Raw genomic sequence first — 22,241 nt, forward strand, 5'->3', positions numbered from 1 at the left:
TAAACTTACTTCAGCTTCTCGATCATTTCCTTGTGCTTTTCGGATACCTCTTCCTTCTTGAAGTCCGACGGGGGTGCCAATTTGGGAGGCGGCGGTGGCGGTGGCGGGATGTTTGATTTGGGCATCGGTGGTGGCGGTGGAACTGGAAGAAACGATTGGAATTGATAAATGTATAAACAAATTTCATCTTTATTTAAAAGAGTCTTTAGAGAAGTGTCTTATAAGAGTTTTTACTAAAATCTGATCTAGATAAGTTACAACTGATCTTGGTCAGTTATCTTTTCATAAAAGTGTTATAGAAAACAAAAAATTTCTCTGCAAATTGCCATTCACCAGTGCAAAAGTAGCTGGTAAGGATAGTATCGCAACTGACCTCATCAAGATAGGCACGAAAAAGTCGGTCCTTTGCCTGCCCTGGCTCATAGGGTGACGGTCGATTTTTGGACTCCTAGAGGACATTAGTTTGAATTTAAGTCAAAATCAAACAGATTCAAAAAGTGTTACACAAAATGATGAAGTTAGTATTATCGTAAAAGCCTCCGCTGTACGTTAAAAATATCCACATGGTCATTTCTGGCTAAAAAACTGTTTTGGACACACCAATACATTTGAGACCCTCTTAAGTATATATTTTGGACATTCGGTGTTTATTGAAACTATTTGCGCGGAATCTGCCATTTACTGATTAGACGAACTTTACAAATTTAAAGCGCTAGAATGATAAACGTTTTTGTTTGAATCTGCAAGTTTCCTCAGCACCGCAATCTCTTTTTGTAAACATGTTGCAACACTCGCACGGATGACGAGATTGAAAAAAAAAAATCAAAGCAAATAATGATAATTCCAGTGAGGAAATGATTGCTGCCCGTGCAGAGCAATCTAATTTAGCGAATGATTCTAAAAATTTACGTCGTCTCTACATTAAATCAATAAAAGTTGTGATAATACCACCCAGGGGGTCCAAATTATATTGCTAATCATAGTCCGGATTTGTGAAATCGAACTGCTACCGGAGTAGTGGAAGAAAGGGACCGTTTGCCGCATCTACAAGAAGGGTGACAAGTTGGAGTGTCAGATCTTCTATATGTATAGAAATGCTACAAGAAGCTCCAAAAGAAACTGTTGCACTAGGGATAAAACATAACAAAAAACACAGCTATACCCTTGAAAATGGCTAAATAAAATAAACCGAAACGTCGAGCGATGCCAAATTAATCGTTTGGATTCCGTTCTTGCTAACCGTTCATCAGGTAATCGAGAAAGCCGCCGTTTTACGTACCGCATCCATGGTTTTTGTTCACTTTTATACTTGACCACTTCCTAATACAATCATGGCCAATTTCGTATTTGACGGGTTTTTGTATTCCGTGAGTAATGGAATCAAAATTAGAAGCACAAATTCCAGTTGTACACAATGGATGTAAAGGCCGGATGTGCTAGACAGCAGATTGCTTTGTGTTTTTTTTCTTTCTTGGTATACCCTGTGATAACTGGGATGTTACGAGGAGTTCTGCTGCCCGAACAATGCTAAGTCGTACTCCGATGGTACGTGCAGTGAAGTCCGAACTGTTAGGGTGAGATCAAACCAACCGTTCAGCACCTTAATTGTGTACGACCTACACCAAAAATGTGTAACCGTTACACATACACAAAAACAGCTCGTACACTCATCTAGATGCAAGATGTCGAAATTTTTTGTTTACCTAGATCACTGGTAAACCTAGCTAGATTGCCGTACAAATTTGTTTTTGCGAATTTCACGATTTTGTGGACGCAGGAGCTGATTTTGTGAATGTGCAAGGGTTACACATTTTTGGTGTAGTCTTGAAATCATGCACTTTAGTGCTGAGCGGTTTCAGCGTGTACTACTATGCTACTTTGGTTTATTACTGTTTCGACTTACAACTTTACTTACAACGTTATTCACCGTAGAAGTAGTTCATCATTCCACGTGCCCCCCGAGAGAAACATAACACATCGTGAAGCCTTATTTACCTCTAGACGAAACATGGGTTATTTAATACAATCGGGGAACAGATCACCAATTTTTTTCTTTGCAGAGAGCGAGTATTCGCTAAAGTCTAGACTTTCGAGCCAGGACATGAGGGTTAAATGCCTATGTCCCATCCCAAGAAGGAAAGCTTTTTTTAATTCTTTTTTAATTTTTGAATTTTAACATTTACTTAGGCTAGTTCTTCATACAACGGAATTCTTGCAAGAAGGAAAGCTTTAATGAAGTGACTATAACCTTCTTAGCAACGTCACTACCGTTCGATTTCGTTTCGCATTAAAGCGCATATCATGTGTAGCGGCTGTCGCCGTTCTACATATTATTTATTGGCCGATTCAATACTTGTAATGTTTCTCGGATGCACTGCAATTATTGATAACTAGTTTATTTATGGACGCAGTAGCGCCCGTGGCAAGTGTTTTTTTTTTAATATAAACGGTTCATGTGTTATTCACGCTTGTAGATATTACATAAAAAAAACATTACATTTTTCTTTGTTTGGAATAGTTTTTTATTTGGTGAATCCAATGCAGCTTTTATTAACACCTCAAAAGCTTCGTTGAAGTCATCGGACAGACAAACAGGGCTATCTGTGTTATTTTTAGCAACTGTTGCATTCGGTTGTCTAAGAGTGACAGATTCTTTTCTGCATTACAAAAATCAAAATTTCCAACGTCTGTTGTCTGTGATTTTTTTTCATCAAATGCTCTGTCTGGTTGTCTAAGGTTGTCACTGGTTAAGTTCTCTGCATCTCATGGTGAAAAAGAATTGAAGTTTCGAATATTTAAAAAAATCAAAATTTTCAACGTCTGTTGTCTGTGATTTTTTTTCATCAATAGCTGTGTCTGGTTGTCTAAGGTTGTCACTGGTTTTGTTCTCTGATCTGATAATGAAAAAGAATTTAAACGTCAAATATTTTAAAAAAAAATCAACGTCTGTTGTCTGTGATTATTTTTTCATCAAATGCTCTGTCTGGTTGTCTAAGGTTATCACTGGTTATGTTCTCTGCATCTCATAGTGAAAAAGAATTGAAGTGTCAAATATTTGAAAAAATCAAAATTGTCTACGTCTGCTGTCTGTGATTTTTTTTTTCATCAAATGCTGTGTCTGGTTGTCTAAGGTTGTCACTGGTTTGGTTCTCTACATCTGATAATGAAAAAGAATTTGAATGTCAAATATTAAAAAAAAAAAAACAAAATTTTCAACGTCTGTTGTCTGTGATATTTTTCATCAAATGCTCTGTCTGGTTGTCTAAGGTTGTCACTGGTTAAGTTCTCTGCATCTCATGGTGAAAAAGAATTGAAGTGTCAAATATAATTAAAAAAAACAAAATTTTCAACGTCTGTTGTCTGTAATTTTTTTTTTCATCAAATGCTCTGTCTGATTGTCTAAGGTTGTCACTGGTTTGGTTCTCTGCATCTGATAATGAAAAAGAATTTAAGTGTCAAATATTTATTTTTTTGGTGTGAATTTCCCCGCGTGCTGCGTCTGATTGGCTAGTCACCGGACAGACAAACAGGGCTATAGGGCACTGCACTGTTTTGAATTTGTATGGGATTTTGACGTTTCTTGGCCTTGTTGTTTACAAAATTTCTGTTAGAGTGAAAGAGAAGGAGAGAAATTCATGCAGTACCCTATTATATATAGACCACCTCACGGCGAAATTCTATCTCTTTTGCTCCTTCAGAGAGTTTGAAAACAACAGGACCAGTACCTGCCAAATTTGACAGGTGTTGGTCCTGTTGTTTTCTAATTTCCCGTAGGAGAGAAAGAGATCGATTTCTTGATGACGTCACCGTGCAATGGGCAATATGATGATGCTAGCGAAACATTTGAAAAGGGCCTATCTGCTTTTTGTAAACAAACTTTCTTGAAGCAAGAGCTGCCTTTAAACGAAGTATCAAGCAGAGCAAAGCGAACTGTTACAAGTAAATATGCTAAGAAGCCGACGCTAACACAGCACAAGTTTCTGAAAATTACTCCCATCACAATAAAATTTGACACATAAATTTCTATTCCCTTTCACTGTGTGGTAGACAGCTCATACCGTAAGTATGTGCTACGCTTTGTATGTGCCGTATGTGTATTGGTGATACATTCATGCTGCCGACGACGGTTCGACTAACCGTATGCATTCAGTTTGATACTTGGACGTGTGTGCTTCGGTTCTCGGTACCACACACTGAATTTTACATTAAACAATTTCTTGTGTGGAATGTTGAACGCAAGCTTCATACTGAGAGCATGCTGTAAATTTAAGAACTGTTGGAAAATGTGTGCGATTTGACGGGGTCCTTTTGTTACAGGTTATATGATGTAACATGTTTTAACTGTGTAACCACTGGGAAATGCATACCAGATCGTAATGACAAAGCTGAAGGTCCCATTGATGCCAGTCGAAATGTAGGCCACGATACAACAACGTGGCCACCTACGCCATACAAATGCGTAGCGGATGCGGAATTAACCTTAAATCGACTGGTCTCCAAAGACGAGCTCGTTACCGTGGCGAAAGCATGGAAAGTGAAAAAGGCTCCCGATCCGGATGGAATCCCTAACGTGGCGTTAAAAGCAGCGATCCTGGAGTATGTTCAGGTCAGTGTTGCAGAGATGCCTGGAGGGAGGTAGGTAACTATCCGGATATATGGAAGGTCTAAAAACTAGTGCTACTGTCAATACCAGGAAAGCAGCCGGGAGATCCAGCATCGGCCTGCATTAGGCCAACCTGTCAGTTGAATACGTTTGGAAAATTTCTGGAGAGGATCATACTTAACAGGCTGATCGAGTTTACTGGAAGTTAGAGAGGTCTATCCACGATACAGTTCGGCTTCCGCAAGGGAAAATCGACGACGGCTGCAATTCGGAATCTCGTTAAGAAGGCGGAAAAGACATCTTTGCAAAGGCGGAGAGGAGGAGATTGCTACTACGCCGTGGTAACGATAGACGTTAAAAATGCGTTTAGCAGCGCCAGCTGGAAAGCTATCGTCGTAGCCCACGGCGCTACAGAGAGCCCATGCATGAGCTCAACACAAGACAGCAGCGTTCATTGTCAGTAACTACAAAGCAGTTCAAAGGATGGAGATCACGATTGAAGAGCAGAGAATTTCATCGCAACGTGCTTTGAAGCACCTGAGCGTGATAGTCGATGACCGTCTGAACGTTAATTCGCACGTCGACTACGCCTGCGAAAAGGTGACGAAGGCGGCCCATACAGTAGCGAGGATTATGCTAAATATGGGCGATCCAAGAAGTAGAAGGAGGCGGCTCGTTGCAGGTGTTGCAATGCAACCTCTATACTTAGGTACAGAGTGCCAGCCTAGGCTGCGACACTGAAAACGAAGAGATACTGAGGGAAGCTGAACAGGGAGTTCCAGCTCATGGCTTTGCGAGTCGCGAGCACCTTCCAAACAATCTTGTCGGAGACTGTATGCGTTATCGCTAGGATGATGCCCATCTGCATCACGCTATCACGGAAGACGTCGACTGGTATCGGCGTAGGCATAAGTACTAGGAATGCGAGAGCAGCTGTTAGAACAGACTCGTTGGCTCAGTGGCAGCAAGAGTGGGATAAAAAGGCAAACGGAAGGAAGACCCATCGACTGATTCCAAACGTGTCAGCGTGGGTGAACCGGAGGTATGGAGAGGTGAACTTCCATCTGACGCAGTTTCTGTTCGAGTACGGCTGTTTCCGTAAGTATTTATCTGTTTCGGTTTGGTCACGCGTCTTCCCCTCTTTGCCCGGAGTGTGCGACGTGGTGAAAAAAAAACGGATCACGCCGTCTTTGAATGTTCTAGGTTCGCAGGGATATGTGCGGCTCACAGTCGACAACATTGTCGAAGAGATGTGTCGCGACGAAGGCACGTGGAGGTGGAATGCTGTCGAACCATTTAACCAGTGATCGTATAAGATATTGAATAAGATAGTTATAGTGGAGGCGATATGCGCACATTTTACATGCGCCTAAATGGAGGCATGGACGCATATGGCCTCCACTTTATCATCTTATGCAATATCTTATACGATTACTGGTTGTCTGGGGACAGAGCAGTAATGGGGATGCTATCCGCGCTGCGGAGGAAGTGGCGCCAAAACCAGAGAGCTCCGAATCGCAATCCGGGTAGACATGATCCATCTCCGGGGAGATGACCGCAGGGCTAGGTCGAGTAGGCTAGGTCCACCACCGGGGACTAGACCGAGTATTTCGCGAAGAAGCACCGGAACTTGGTTGTCGGAACTTGGTTGAACCGGAAGCCAGTCTCAAACTGGAATCGCAGGACAGACCTCGGAACCTGTCCGGAAAGAAACGGTTTCAAAAGATGCTTCACTGCCGAGGAAATCTTTGTCGGTGTAGGATAGGTTCACCGCCAAAAAGATGACCGAGCGTCAAAGGGCGCACGGTCAGTTGACCCCTCCTTTTTTTTCTTCTTCTTTATGGCTCTACGTCCTCACTGGGACTTGGCCTGCCTCGCTTCAACTTAGTGTTTTGAGCAATTCCACAGTTATTAATTGAAGGGCTTTCTTTGTCTGCCATTGCATGAATTTGTATATTGTGAGGCAAGTACACTATGCCCAGACAATCGAGAAAATTTTCCCGACCGGAACGGGAATCGAACCCGCCGTCTCCGGATTGGCGATCCATAGCCATAGGCTAACTGGAGACCCTTTGTTGGATTTTTTTCATGGAAGTGATGTAGGGCACAGGAAGTGTCAAGTGATGTGGAAGGAACTTGAGCATAGCGTAAAAGTTCGCACTGACTGCGGTCAGACTGGAGCCGAAGGGCTCAGCGTGGTACATGAATTAGAATAAGCAATTACTAACGGGAGCCAAAGGAATCAGCATGTGAAAGATTTAACTAATCACTAACGGGAGCCGAAGGACTCAGCATGAGATGGAGCGCTGAATGGAGAATGCCGTGAGACCTTTGGCTCATCATGTTTTAGAATAACAAATTGGTTGCGGTGCACATTGCTCGTAACACCTACCCTCCGATGTAATATTGCATAGGTAGTGGTGCCGGAGGGGAATTTTAGGTGATCGGTAAACTTAGTGGGTAGGCGCACATCGAATTCCACAAAACGTAGATTTTTTGAACTCTTGAACCTCTGCACGAATCTGGCCTACTAATCACTCCCACAGAATTTTTGAAAACAGCTCGCACCACGGCTCGCACAGTAGTCAAATTTGACTTTTACTGTGCGCGCTGTTTTCAAATGTTCTGTAGGAGTGGGCAGGACAGGGTAAATTCGTACAGAGGCTCATAGTCGCCTATGATGTAGTGCGCAAGTTTCGAACGGCAAACACGTGCTACAAGTAACAACCGAGAGTTAACGGGGGCAGAAGTCCTCATCCAACATATTGGTTAGCTTTTAAGGACAAACGTCTTGAAATCCCGCTTCAACAGTGCATCAGAACTTCAGACGCACAAATCTCAAGATGCAAGCTTCAAACAACAGTGCATTTTATTATTCTGGTCTTGCTCACTTGTAATAAGTTTAAAACAAAAAGCTCAGATACGCTGGTTTTGTTTACGAATAGATTTGTGCGCTCGAAATCGTGAGTAGATGCCAAAGTCAGCCATTGTGGCGGCCATTTTGGGATTCTAACAAGTCTGTCCTTAAATCGGAAAATTTGATGTTTTAATCACCTTTTAGAAGTCATTCTTTATTTTGTATTAAATCGCTACAATTAACATATTTTAAATTTTTCCCAAATCATTCTATCCTTGTTTAATAGTTTAAGGGAATCGAATATACTCTAAAATTATTTTCCTTAAAATTACACGAAAAATAAAATTTTCTATGAAAAAAAATTAAATTAAAAATATTTCAACAACAATCATAAAATCTCAAAATGTTTTCATCTAAAAAAATCCGTACCCCAAATAGGCTTCCAGAAACAATATAAAAGTGTGGGAATGTTCAAAAATAAAAATTAGAAAAATCAAAAACTGAAATTCACGAAATCGAGAATTAAAAAGAATCATCTTCCAAAACATGTTTAAATCGATTTTGGATGACGAAAAATTATATTTAGATCAAAATCAAAAATTTGGGTATTAGAGGGTTAACTGTGATCATCTTTCGATTCAATAGATTAAATTATATAGGATACGAGCTCCATCTGTAATCTTAAGTTCCAATTTTTATCCTCTTCAAAAACAAGCGATTACTGCACCGATTGATTCTGTTCTTTTTGGTTTCATGCGTGCTCACTTCTAACAAAAAATACAAACAAAACAAACAGCGCTTCAATTCTTTGTTTTAGTACGATGAAAATGGAAGCCACATGCTTAATAAAGGAACCAATACCTTTTGTAGTCTGAAAAACAATACGAGTCACAATTTTCACAATGATTACAGAATGGTAGCATTACCTATGACTTCCAAATAACGTCATCCTAATACATGTACTTATATCGTCACCCTGAATTCCAACATGTTTGCTTCCATCTGACGCCTATCGTAATGTAATGTGGAAATGTGCCGCGGAAATTCTAGCGAGTGGGCGTTCGATGTCAAAATAAACTTCAACCACCCAGTTGAGCGAATGTGCGCGCGCGTGTGTGCTTCATTTGCGTTCATCAATAAAACCTAGGTTTCCTGAGTAAGCTAGATGTAAAGTAAGGTTCGATGATCCGATCGAATATTCATTTAAGTGAGCTCCCGCCTGCCTGCTTGATCGGTCTCGATCGTCTCGATCTAGTGGGTGAGTGAATCTCAGGCAAAAACATCTGATTCTACTCTCTGGGTGGGTGGCCGATGCCAAGCCTATATATACCTACAAATGTACGTTCCCTAAACAGATGACGATGATTCGACGCATCTAATGTGTTTTCAGTTGAGAATAATGCATATAAAGTGGGTTAACTGCGCATGCGCTGCGCATTTTCCAACTGTAGGAAGCAATACACGCTCTCAGTTACGAAGTTGTTTCGGGTCTCGGAGGAAATGTGATGTTTACATTCTCCACTTGCGGTTGTTCTCAATTGCTGTTCTCTATACAATCACGTCTAGTCTAAGCTGTCGTCGTCGTCTACAGGCTGATGGATTTTCTCTATGAAATATGGTTTAGACGACTGCCGCCAGCCCATTTTGTGAGTGTTCAGTTTTGGGTTTTTAGATCAAGGTCACCAAGAGGAAACCGATACTCAGAATATTAAGATTTGTGAGACATGCTTGACGTACCTGTTCCTTGTCAGATCCAGGCCTGGTAGCAAATCACTTTTTAGTGACATTGTCTCTATTTTTAAGACATTTTAACTAAATTCACTTTTTTCGAAAATGTTGTGAACAAACAGATAGACTCTGCAAACTCTAGGACGGCGTACGACTCTATTATAACGAAATTAAAAACGACTACCAATGACACTTGATATGTATGTAATGATAGAATGTATGTAATTTGTATGTATTTCAATGTTGTAAAGTTATGGCCGTCTGATAGTGAAGAGACGGCTGGAAGATTGTAAGAAATTTAATTAGTTAGTTTTGTGTGTTTTTTAAATGTTTAATATATTTTAGAGTCCGCAGAAGATGGTCGAAGGCCAGTAAAATCGACCGAAACGTCCGGACAGTCTGGCAAATAAGTTTTTAATTATTTCTCGCCGAAAACCAATCGATGAACTACCAGCACATCAAATCGCGGCGATTAAAACAATAATAACATCACTTGTAATAAGCTTAAAATAAGAAGATCAGGTGCGCTGGATTCGTTTACGAAGAGATTTGTGCGCTTGAAATCGTGAGTAGGTGCCAAAGTCGGCTATTGTGGTGGCCATTTTGGGATTCTAACTAGTCTGTCCTTAATGCAGTTGATGTTTTGCAATGCACAAAACTCGTGTAACTTTTGAAAACGGTCAAACTTGTTTTTTTTTTGCAAACTAACACATTTATGCCATTTTAGCCCCTAACCCTAGCCAATGTTTTGAACCAATATTGTTTTAAATTGCTAAAAGATTCCAGCTCTCTCTCTCTTCTTGGCGTAACGTTCCAACTGGGACACAGTTTGCTCCTCAGCTTAGTATTTTATGAGAACTTTTACAATTTTTAACTGAGATCCCCCACAGCCAAATGTTTTTTTTTTGCATAAGTACCCCGGGGCAAGTGGGACCTAAAAAATGCTAGTTTGGTTTTGTCATGCCAAAAAATTCTAAATATGAATAATTTTATAAATCCAATGGTTCAAAAATACACTATTAGTATATTTCTTCTTAATAACGGGCATTAAAACTGTTTCAAAAATTTTACATTGTATATATTATGCATATAATGAAAAGTGGAACAGATCTTCATTTACACCGTATCACGGGGCAAGTGGGACCTATTCGGAATTTTTGTACAAATGGCTTAATATAGTTGCTGCATATATGTGAGATAGCATAAATTATAAATATCTTATACGAATAACTGTGTTGTGTTTAGCGATTTATGTTGAAAGAGTTTTCTGGTATCGTGCATAAATTACGTAACACATATAATAACGAATCACTGGAAAAAACAACTCTAGCGGCTCGTGCAAAACAAATTGATTTTTTTATACAAAGAGCATCATAAAGAATACCAAAAGATTTCCAAACTTGCTTTTTATGTTACATATTTCATAATGAATCTCGCCAAAAGTTTTTTTAAGATTTATACAGATGTTATGTTTTTCCTTACATAATTTGACGATAATTGAATAAAGATGTTTAAATCGTGAACTTTGAATAAGTCGTTTTCCATTTTTTCATAGTTTAGGGCCGGTTCTTCAACACTCAGAAAAACTCATTATGCAGCGAAAAACGAAAAAAATAATAGAACTTGTTTAGATGAAAATATGAAAAACAGATGGTTTCGAAAAAATATGTTCTACCCAAGGCTTTACCATTTTAAACAATAGCTTTATCATCAGAATAGAAGAAATTAAGTATAATTCAACGATTCAACGAAAGCTAGATCAAACTATGAAATTGTGTTTGTTTACTCTCATAGGTCTCACTTGCCCTAGATGCTGATATGCACTGGGGCAAGTGGGAGCAGTTAACTAAGGCTAATAATTTCAAATAAATTACAGCTTTTTCCCTTAAAAGAATTTGTAAGCACTCCCAATATTATGCTGAAACTGAAAAAGTTTTACTTTATTTATTATTCTATTTTTAAACGACGAATGTAGTAGAGTACATTAATCTCTCTTAGTGAATTGAAAATTACATATGAACAACAATAACGTATATGGTCTTTTTATGGTGAGAATAATAACATTTTTTGAATTCAAAGTATCCGTTGGTGTGATACCTACGTTTTCCATGAAGAATGTTTGCCTTAAAAATAAAAAATAAAAAAAATTATAGTCAAAGGTCTCACTTGCCCCGGATTCTCACTTGCCCCGGGGTACCTTAGGGGCCGTCCATATACCACGTGGACAGAAAAATCGTGATTTTTTACCCCCTCCCCCCTCCCCGTGGACAAGCGTGGACTTTCCACTGACCCCTACCCCCCTCCCCTAATGTCCACGTGGACTTCTGAAAAATAAAACATTTTTTATATAAAAAAAATGATTTTCAATTTTTTTAAGTTTCTTTTTTTTCAGATAATGATGCATTAATTAAATATATTTCTTAATTTTATATATTACGAATATTTTCGTATTCGTATTAAAAATTATAAACATATGTTACCTGGCTCTCTGAATATTTGTTCAACCTATGATTGTCCCATATTTTGTTAACTTTTGTGATGAGATATTATGAAAGCTATCAAAGGTTGTATTTTTTAGATCATTGCCGAAAAACAATAATTACAGCAACTCGCTCATAGTGATTTGATTTTGACTTTAATGTACTATAAAATATTTTATATTTAAGAAGAAATTAGGTACTTGTTAAGTTTCTTGACTTGAAAGTATCTATTGATATGTATTTCAAAACTTTGAGATAGTTTAAAAAATTGATATAAAACTTCTAGAAATCCATACAGAATGTTAACGAAAATTCTGATAAAAACTCCATTACTGTTCCGATCTACGGTTCGGAATTTTGTTTAGTATTTTTTACAAGACAGTTCGAAATCCTGACGATTTTTCAAGAAATTTTGCATTTCAAATTTCAAAATTGATTTGCAATGCTATGATTTTATTCTTTGAGTAGCCATCGCCAACTATAAACAAGTGATTTATTAAAAATAATAAAGAACTGTCGTGAACTTGGTCGTGAAAGAGAATCACATCAATAATTCGACATAATTTGCTTCGTTGATGAATCTACTTTTCCATAAATCAATTTTGTCCACGTGGACATTTGACAGACCCCCACCCCCCTCTCCGTGGACAAGCGTGGACTTTTCTCAGACCCCCTCCCCCCTCTAAGTTGTCCACGTGGTATATGGACGGCCCCTTATGTATATCGTGTGGTAGTCATGAAGATATGTTATACGCAAGGTAGTTAAAAAAATGTCGATTATTAAACGGATTCTGGGCTAACCGGGAATCGAACGCATCACCCTCAGCATGGATCTGCTGATTGCACGTGCGCTTACCACATCGGCTATATGGGCTTAAAGACTATTCTTCTTAATTTCTTCTGGAACAGAACAAACAATAAACGATGCCTGTTGTTGTGATCACAAATCAACCAATTTAATCCTTCTTTCTAACATCTCTGGGATTGCTCCAGATATTTATTATGAGATTCGTGTTGTAGATTTCTTGCTTGGATTGTTGAAAACTGCTATCAGAATTCTTCCAGGGATTTATCCATTTGAAACCCTTAAGGAATTCGAGGTGGGATTCCCGCTGAAATTCTTGCTGCGATTCCTTCAACAACTTTTGCTTGGTTTCTTGTAAGCATTTTTGCTGGTGTTTCTCCAAGAATTCCACCGGAAGTTTTCAAATGAATTCTTCCGGGGATTTTATAACGATTCATTCAGATGTGCCTCTTTAAGATTCTTCCAAGCATTCCTCCTGTGATTTCTCTAGATGCTTTTCTTGAGATTCGTTTAGGAACTCCTGCTAGGATTCCTCCAAAATTTTTGCTAATATTCCTGCAGGACTTATTTCTACATGAACTCCTACACCGATGCATCCAGGGGTTTCTACAAGGATTTCTCCAAAAAATCCTGCTACAATTGCTACGTGGATTTATCCAGGGATTTTCCTAGCGATTCTTTCAAGACATCCTGCTGAGATTTCTCCATACATATCTGCTTTGATAGTCCAGGAGTTTCTGCAGGAGTTCATCCAAGAATTTTTCTGGTAATTTGCATAAGAACCCTTTCAGATAAAGCCTGCGCACTTTAGAATCGGTACACTTTCAACCGGCTGCCGCTCAAAAACGGGGTCACTTGGAAAAAAGTGTTGTTAGAAGCAATTGAAGCTTATCTATTGTAGTTTGTAGGAAAAATATAAAATTTGCTGTTTTTATATTTTTAGATGAACTATTGATCTGAATTCGTAAATAGTGCCAGTTTTTTCTGCACACATTGAGCAAAAACCAATCATTGTCAGATTCAAGAATTGTGTAGGAATATATAATTACCAAACCCACCAGTTACGCAGTATAGAATAGTTGGTTGGTATTATGATTGTTGATTTAGGGAGGTAGAATATTTCATGAGTGTTTTAAAATTTCCAATATAGCCATGGTAAGCCTTTGAAGGGATTTATGGAAAATCAAAGGCTTGCATAGATATTTAAGGTCAAAAAAGTTGTTTTCGCTCGGCTTTAGCTCGGCAAATACGCATACGGGAAGGATACTATACGAATAGTACTGGTATACCGTAAAATGGGGTAACTTTGATAGTTTTTCAGCGAATTTCCCAAATATTTTTCCATGTAACAGTATTTCCCCAAGTTTTATATTTTTAAAACAAGTACTGCGGTATCAGTTATCAATTGCAATTGTAAGATCCGATAATTTCAAATATTTTGGGGGACTTTTAATTTTTCATTTCCGCAAGAATCATATTTTCATTTTGGGGTAACTTTGATAGTGCCTTGAAAAACACATCAGATCCTAAAAAATCTTCACAGCTTGAAATCTTAGGAGTATGAACATGATGAAAGAAGCCTTGTGGAATATGATAGATTGAAATTTTATTGTAAAATAAGGATTTTTTTCACAAAATTCTACATATATGAGTTTGTTGAGTACTGACTGAAGAAAAAAACAGTGAGTTTAGCTATCAAAAATCATTATCATTGTAAAATATATATTTTTAACGGTACATCGACATATGATTACATGCTATTCATGGTAAATTCTCTTTTTTTAGGTTGTTTCTGAACGTTTTATAAGAAAATTTTGAACACAACAATATTATTTACATAAAATTACAAGGACATTGCATACTTTTAGGCGTTTATTGGTGTATGGAGATTTATGTCCCAATTTACAAAATTGATTCCAGTTTGTAAAAACACACTTTGATAAGAGAATCAAGGGCAAATTTGGAATCTACAATAATAAATCTACCGAAAATAAGCGGCCAATTATTGAAAAAATGGTTGAAACAAAGTCGTACAGCAGATTGTTTGAAGGGGTTGACAAATAACAAAAATATCAACAATTTTTATTTTTTGCCCAAAAAGTTTAATATAAACTCGGTTTTAATGAAAATACGTTTTAAATAGACTTTTTTATGTGTAGTTTTGATCTACGTTTGCCTTTTTCTTAACTGATTGAAGGAATCATAGTTAAAAGATAAACTATACCATGCCTGTCGCACTATCAAAGTTACCCCCATTATCAAAGATACCCCATTTTACGGTACAAGAAACCAATGATTTGATGCGCAACAATATAAATAATCGTGGCTCGAAAGCTGTATGGACTATTGCTGACGAAATTCATTGGATGTGTTTTGATGGCGTGAAATATCTAACGATTTTTTAAATAAAACTGAATCTACTCAAAAGTTTTTTATGTGTGATCATAGAATCATATCTATAGTTCCATAATCTATATGGTTTTTAGTGTTTTATCCATGAAAACAATCTTATTTTAGGCTTATTATGAGGAGTTAGCCTTATGACTGTTAATTTCCGACTACTGTGAGGGAAAACTGCTAATAATTCCAAAAATAATCCAGGTTTCGATATGAATTAAGTTGGGCCACTTGAATTGGGGAATTGTAGATCCAAAAAACGATCCCAGGAAATATTTTTTCATAAAAAATTACTTTGAGTGAAATTATGTTTTGAATATAGCGTGAATGGACAATAAGGCTATAAGTTTATTATGGTCTTGTAAACCATATTTGTCAAGAGTTTAATGTCGTAACTTGTTTTGACCATATCTTTGATGAATATAATTTTGTTGCTTGTGGAAATATCAGCCCGTAAGCTGTGAAATTTGCAAATGTTGACGATCATTGGTTTGTGCAGAATAAAATGGTATGAATTTCACAATCAGGTCAAAATTTTATCTTGAAGAAATAAAAACTGAATTTTTCATATTTTTCCTACAAAATACAATAAATAAGCTTCATTTGCTTCTTACAACATTTTTTTCTAGGTTAAACCGTTTTTGATCTGCAGCCGGTTGAAAGTGTACCGATTCTAAAGTGCGCAGGCTTTATTTCCCTAAGAATTGTTCATACATTCTTCCTATGGCTAACAGGGATTTCTTCAGGAACTCCTGCTGAGATTCCTCCAGAAATTCTTACAGGTATCACTGTAGGACTTTATCCAGTAATTTATTCATGAGCTCCTCTAGTAATGTATTCAGATAGTTCTGTAGATATTTCTGCAATAATTCATATATGAATAACCTCCGTGCATTAGTCTATGAATAAATCTACGGAAGGCACAAAATTTTCAAATGGAAGTGAACGTGCCCCTGGAGCCAACCTACTGATGAATAAATCTAGCGATTTTCCTAGGGATTTTTTCAATAATTCCTGTTAGGATTCCTTCAGGGATCCTTCTAGGAATTTCTTAAAATGTTCCTCTAATAATGCCTTTAGTTATTACTCATATAGGAATTCCTCTAGAGATTTCACTATGATTCTTCTGATGATTAACCTGGGCTTGTTAGGAGAATATCTGTAAATAAAAAGAAAATCGGGTTAAGTACGGTTCATTTGAATTCCACTAAGAATTCGCATCCTTTGACAGATACGTATTTCAACCTCAACTGTAAGGTCGTCCTCAGTGTTTTGTACTTGAGTCGAGTCAAGTACAAGACACTGAAGACGACCTTACAGTTGAGGTTGAAATACGTATCTGTCAAAGGATGCAAATTCTTAGTGAAATTCAAAGGAATCGTACTTAACCCGATGATTCTTCTGTTAAATTTCTCAATTGGGCATCCTCTATGGATTTCCCGGGGCTTCCTCTTGATATTTTTCCAGGGTTACTTCTTGGTATTCCTATACAAAAATCTCTTGGTATTGCTTTTGAAATCCTTTAGAAAATCTTGTTGGAAATTCTCCCGGAATTCATGCTAGAATTTAACATCCCATTTCTGCTGTGATTTCTCCTTAAACTGCTCCAGATATTTCCCCAGTACTTTTTTCAGGAATTCCTCCATGGATATTTCTTTAAAGTTTGTAATGGGGATTCTTTCTATGCTCCAGGAATGCCTCTAGGATATGGTTTCCTAAACTGTGGGTCGCGACCACCCAGGGGGGGTCGCCGGCATTCATCCAGGGGGTCGCGAATATTTTACTGTAACAGACATCAAATTAGGGAATTTCTATGGTGGGTCGCGAAAAGTACGTAAGCTGCCTAAGGGAATCGCGCAGCTGAAAGTTTGGGAACCTATGCTCTAGGGAATTCTACGGAGATTGCAGTAAGGATTCTTTCAGAAAATTTTCAAGGGTTTTGTCCGGAGCTCCCGTTTTTGCAGAAACTACTTACGCGATTCCTTCGGGAATGTTCTTCTTCCTCTTCTTTATGGCTCGACATTCGCATTGGAACTTGGCCTGCCTCTCTTCTTAGTGTTCATATAGCACTTCCACAGTTATTAATTGAAGGGCTTTCTTTGCCTGCCATTGTACATTGTTTGGCAAGTACAATGATACACTATGTCCTGGGAGTCGAGAAAATTTTCCCGACCGGAACGGGAATCGAACCCACCGTCTCCGGATTGGCGATCCATAGCATTAACCAGATTTAACAGTTCTGCTGTGAAAAGCACTGAATGTTAATGACGGGCTTGGTGGTCTAGTGGCTACCGCTTCTGATTCGTATGCAGAAGGTCATGGGTTCAATCCCTGGCCCGTCCTTTTCATCCTACTTTGTATTTTTCTATCCACTTTCTCTCGCTCTCTCTTCTCTACATATACAACTCATGTATATTCATATGTTCATAGCCATCGCTAGAGCCAAAAACGAATTGAAAAAAAGTCGTTTCCCTCCCTTCCGACTTCCACTCACAGCACAGCGTATATATAACGCCTATAAGTTATGCAACCAAAGCGTGCTGTGCCGCTTGACCTCATTCACCTTATTCACCACACAATCTATCACGAACACAATAAATAACCCCTATCCATGGATCGCATCACCGACCCAACGGTGACTCCTAGATCTGCCATCCTTTCCGTCTAACAAATACCCCAGTCCGTGCGGGTTGTGGGGACGCAGAGTGCTCTCGGTCTCTAGTAGCAACACTCTAACATTCCTTTCCCTTCCCAGCTGACTTGGCCGGCGCCGTTATTGATCAAATATGCATGAGCTGCTGAAATTGCACTTCGAGAATAAGTGGAATGTCCCAGCCCCTTATTCAGTTGGATCTCAGTGCAATTGGTACTAGTTCAGATCAATCACGGAGGAGCAACCATTGACATGTATAGTCAGAATTGATCGTTTTTGATCGAAAAGCACTGAATGTTAACTTTACCAAATACATTTTTTTTTTCTGTGCTCTTAACACTCATTAGATTTATTACCACAAAAGGAAATTTTGCACCCTATTTGCTATCCCTCCACTGTGTAACTATTTTTGAAAGAGAATTTTTTAAATTTTGTATGAAGTGTAACACAGCGCTTGACACCCCCCTTCATTGGCGTTACGTAATATTTGCACGAAACCAAAGGAGACCCACCACACCTATCTCCGTCTCTAACGTACTCAGAACAATTTTTTCATGAATATAAAATGATTTAAAAAAAACGTGCCGATTTTGTCAGGTACCCGATTTTGTCAGCCCAAAAATCTGACAATTTCGGGTAATTACTGTACCTCTATTTATAGGATAAAATGTACGATTTTGGTCTCTTTCGACTGCAATTTAATGGAAACATTTTTTTAAGCAATCAAAGAGTAAATTGGTCAATTAACATCTAAATTTACGATTCATGCAAAATATTTTGTTTTACTAAATTAAATTTGAAAGATTTAAGCATTTTATGTTAGTAAGTAAACTTGCATGCAACTTTTGGAGGGTGATTTGTATGAGAAATATCGTACCTAACATATATCGTTTAAAACTATCAAATTCGATTTGGTAAAACGAAATAGTTTACATGAGTCGTTAATTAATATGTTAATTGACACATTTACCCTTTAATTTCTTAAAAAATATTTTCATGCTTGCAGTCAAAAAAGCCCAAAACCGCATATTTTGCCCTATAAATTGAGGTATAGATCAAAATTGTGACGTGCTGGAGCTAACCTGAGACCGAATTCGGATTCAGCGGTCCAAAATCTGTCAGAGACACATAAGTGTGCTCTTGAAACAGACCAATAGTTAATTTTTGTTTCGCTGTGATCAGTGAATCAAAATTCAACCATCGCGCAACAATAATGACAATGTCGCAACCTGTATTTGTTGCGACAAACAAACCCATGCGACATAAGCTTGTCCCAACTTGAAAATAATGGGATTAACATCGTACACCACGAGTATAGAGATTTTTAAGCCTTGCATTGCGATTTTCGAACGGTAACTTCGAGTCGGTAAACACTGCAACTCTGGTGAAGCTCTATCATCAAACAGTTTCGACTTTGGGTTAGTAATAATTGATTATTCACGAGTTGAAAAGTACGCAACAAATTCAGCTTCCGTTTTGTCTGCAACAAAAAATTTCGAGATCATGTCATTATCTGTTACCAGTAGGGATAAAGAGTAATCGTCGCACCTTCTTTGTTGCTTGTTTTATGCCTCTTTTGTCTGACAATTCTCTTCACTGGCTGTGATAGAACAAAAATCGATTTCAAATCGTCAGCCTTGTAGCTATGAAAAGTCGCTCTACTGTAATTTTAATCTTCACTTTCGAACTCAGGGCATGATTCTACCCTAAAAATGATCATCAGCTTACCGAGTTCAAAAATGCTGTAAACTGGTGTAATCAATAACAAATAATAAAATATAAAAAATAAAAAAAATGAATAATATATAAAGAAAATGATAAAAAATAGATCTCGAAACAAATATTGAAAGGTTATCTTTACCCCAATAATATAATATTGAAATGATACTGGTACTCACTTCTTTTGCTGCTCTCGGACTTCAGCATCGACGGCTTATGCGGGTATGCTTCCTCCTTCTTGGGTTTCTCCTCGAGCAACGGTTTCTCCACGCGCTTCAGCTGCACTTCCGGTAGCTTTTCCTTCAGACGGGGTGCTTTCAAGTTCGAAGGCACCTTGCGCAACTGTACCCGGAATCCCTTAGGCTCCGGCGATTTGGACCGCTCCTTTTGCGGTTCATCCTGCTGCGGCCGGATCACTTTCTTCAGGGGCGGTTTTACGAAGGTTTTCGGCTCCGGTGAGGAAGATTTCTCCGATTTTGAAGATTTGCTATCGGTGTCAGTTTTCTCCGGGCTTTTGGAGACTTTCTTCAACTGAACGGGGATTTTCGGCTTGGGAGGAGATGGCTCCCGTTTTGGTTGCGGCTTTTTCACCGGGGGCGGCGGGGGAGACTCCTCTTCGGATTCTGTCTCGGTTTCATATTCTGTGCTACCCTCTTCCTCTTCTTCCTCCTCTTCTTCCTCTTCTTCTTCCTCCTCCTCTTCCTCTTCTTCTTCGGAGTCGGAAGGCGTTGGTTCCTTGGGTTTCGGTTTAGGTTTGGCGGGTTCCCGTAGGACCGTCATCTGCGGAGTGGTGTTCTTGATCAATGGTTCCGGCTTGGTCAGCGGAGGTTGCACCGGCTTTTTCTGCTGAACCACGACCGGAACTTTGATCTCTCGCGATTGGAGCTTGACGGAGGTCTTTGGTGGTTCTCCATTTTCCTTAGCTGCCGCACTTGCCGTAGCAGCAGTCGTCGGTTTCTTCACTATCGGAGCCGTTTTGCTGCTGTCGCTGGTTTCCGCTTTGCTGGTAGACTTGGAATCTTTGGAATCGGAGCCGGGGCCGGTCGTAGTGGGATTCTTCCGTGCCCACGCCGGTGGAACGTTTTTATTCACTGTTTCGAGTCTATCCTTTAGCCAAGGTGGTCGATTGCTCCCATTCACTGGCATGGTATGCGCTACAACTACTATTCACTATAACTACACGAACTAGCGCAGATGACTGATCTCCGCTTGAGTTACTCAGACTTCTGATTCACCACCATCCACTAATTGCTGGTTCTAGAATTAAAAACATCACCACTATTCAGCACGATGCGATGAGAAGGCTAATTTTCCTTTGTGTTGTTTCCTTACAGGCGGTGATCGAACTGAAGATTCAAAACTAAAAACACGCTTTCTGAGAAAGGTAAGTGCCACTAGGTTCTATAATCGCGCGCGACGTACTGAAAGCATGGGCCATTTATAATCCGGACGTACAAATCTTCATTTAGAGATTTGTTATAATATTTTTGAGAAATGCCTTTTTTCAATATTTTTCTTTCAGTTAATATAACTTCCTCTTTATCATTCTTCATTGAATCTGAATTTTATATTTTTTCAAAAATTTTCAAAAAATTAATGTTTAGATATACTAATAAAATAAATAGCTATAGCTGTAATAATCAATCTGAAATTGTGTGACGAATTGGCATTACTTACAATTCACGAACAATAAGAAATTTACGAAAAAAAAACGATCTGAAATTCTGAATTCCAGGAAGGATATTTTGGATTACCTGGAATGGAATACCCTAAGAATATCTCTGAGTATCCGTTGTAATCGAAATAGGTTCCCGAAGACTAGCAAGCTATTTTTATAGTAATACCAAATACTGATAGTGTTGTGGATCTAAAATACTTAGCTTACGGATAGTTTGAAAGACCTGATTTGATTGTCGACGTAGTTCCAATTTTAGTGAGTTCATTCCATGTTACTGAATGTTTTGTTATTTGTAAATTTTAATTTATTACTATTTTTTTACAAATATAGTACATATAAGCTTATCACACTAAAAAAATTCAACTTAATGGATTGAAAGCTTACCGGAAAATTATAGAGGACGTAAAATGTACGGCAACTTTTTATAGTATATTCCAAAAATAAGTTGAAAACATTATTGGAATAAAAACTGTGTACATTTTTGTTTGGTATATATTTTATCTGCCAGAGTTTGATCCACTGCGTCCATAAGTTGTCTATTGTGGCATACCGCATTCATTTAGACGACGAGTCACCATTATGGATAATCGTCATTTGCCAATCTGGTACAGTTCTTAAAATGACCACAACAACCAACTTAACAACCAAATAGGGTAATTTGCCAATTGTTGAACCGTTGCTACTGGAAATTTTGTTTTCACCTGTTTTCCGCAGTGATGGCATTACTCTCCTCATGAAGCAATTCGCGACTGTAAAGCCAACACAAGGCTTACTCACGATTCCGAGAGTAAACAGTGTGCGAGTTTATTCGCACCCGCCTGCTTCGTGAGTAAGAAGCAAAACAAAAACAGAAACACTCATGAGCTTTTATTCGTGAAGAACTAGTGGAGGTGCGGGAAGTGCATTTTGTTGTGGTTATAATAGCAAATCAAGTGATTATCCAACATAAACTAATGCTTTATGCTTCATTGTTCCTGAAAAGCAGCACTGTCAGTCGTTAAAATGCGTTTGCGTCAAAATGCAAAAAAACTCACGAAGCTTCGCGAATCACATGCGAGTGCTTGCAAGCTTCGTTTACTCACGAATAAAGAAGTGCGAGTATTCTCGGGCCCCTGTTGTTCACGAGTTTGTTTGTTTTGGTTTGTGCCTGCTCAGCTGCAATCTTCATCATTTTCCATCCCTGGTTTTCCGTGCATAATTCCACGGTAGTAGAAAAATATCCTGTGAACTTCTAAATCAAGTTGCGCTATGTCCTGTCTAGATCTTCCGCTACAAATGTTTTAATTAAACAACACAAATGTTCGTTGAATTACCCAGGTAA

General features: G+C 38.5%; 1 protein-coding gene across 2 annotated transcripts in view; it reads right to left on the bottom strand.

Moving 5' to 3' along the window:
* LOC109422734 (muscle M-line assembly protein unc-89) overlaps positions 1 to 22,241 on the bottom strand; it is an 88,409-nt gene that overhangs the window by 30,066 nt on the left and 36,102 nt on the right. For both annotated transcript variants that reach the window (XM_062842304.1, XM_062842303.1), the window contains exons 2-3: positions 19,422 to 20,499; positions 10 to 142 (exon numbers count right to left, since the gene is read on the bottom strand). In XM_062842304.1, coding sequence (XP_062698288.1) covers positions 10 to 142; positions 19,422 to 20,388 — 1,100 coding nt within the window. In that variant the 5' untranslated portion in view covers positions 20,389 to 20,499. The remainder of the gene's footprint in view (positions 1 to 9; positions 143 to 19,421; positions 20,500 to 22,241) is intronic.

The sequence above is a fragment of the Aedes albopictus genome, chromosome 3, assembly GCF_035046485.1.
Source record: "Aedes albopictus strain Foshan chromosome 3, AalbF5, whole genome shotgun sequence".
NCBI lineage: Eukaryota > Metazoa > Arthropoda > Insecta > Diptera > Culicidae > Aedes > Aedes albopictus.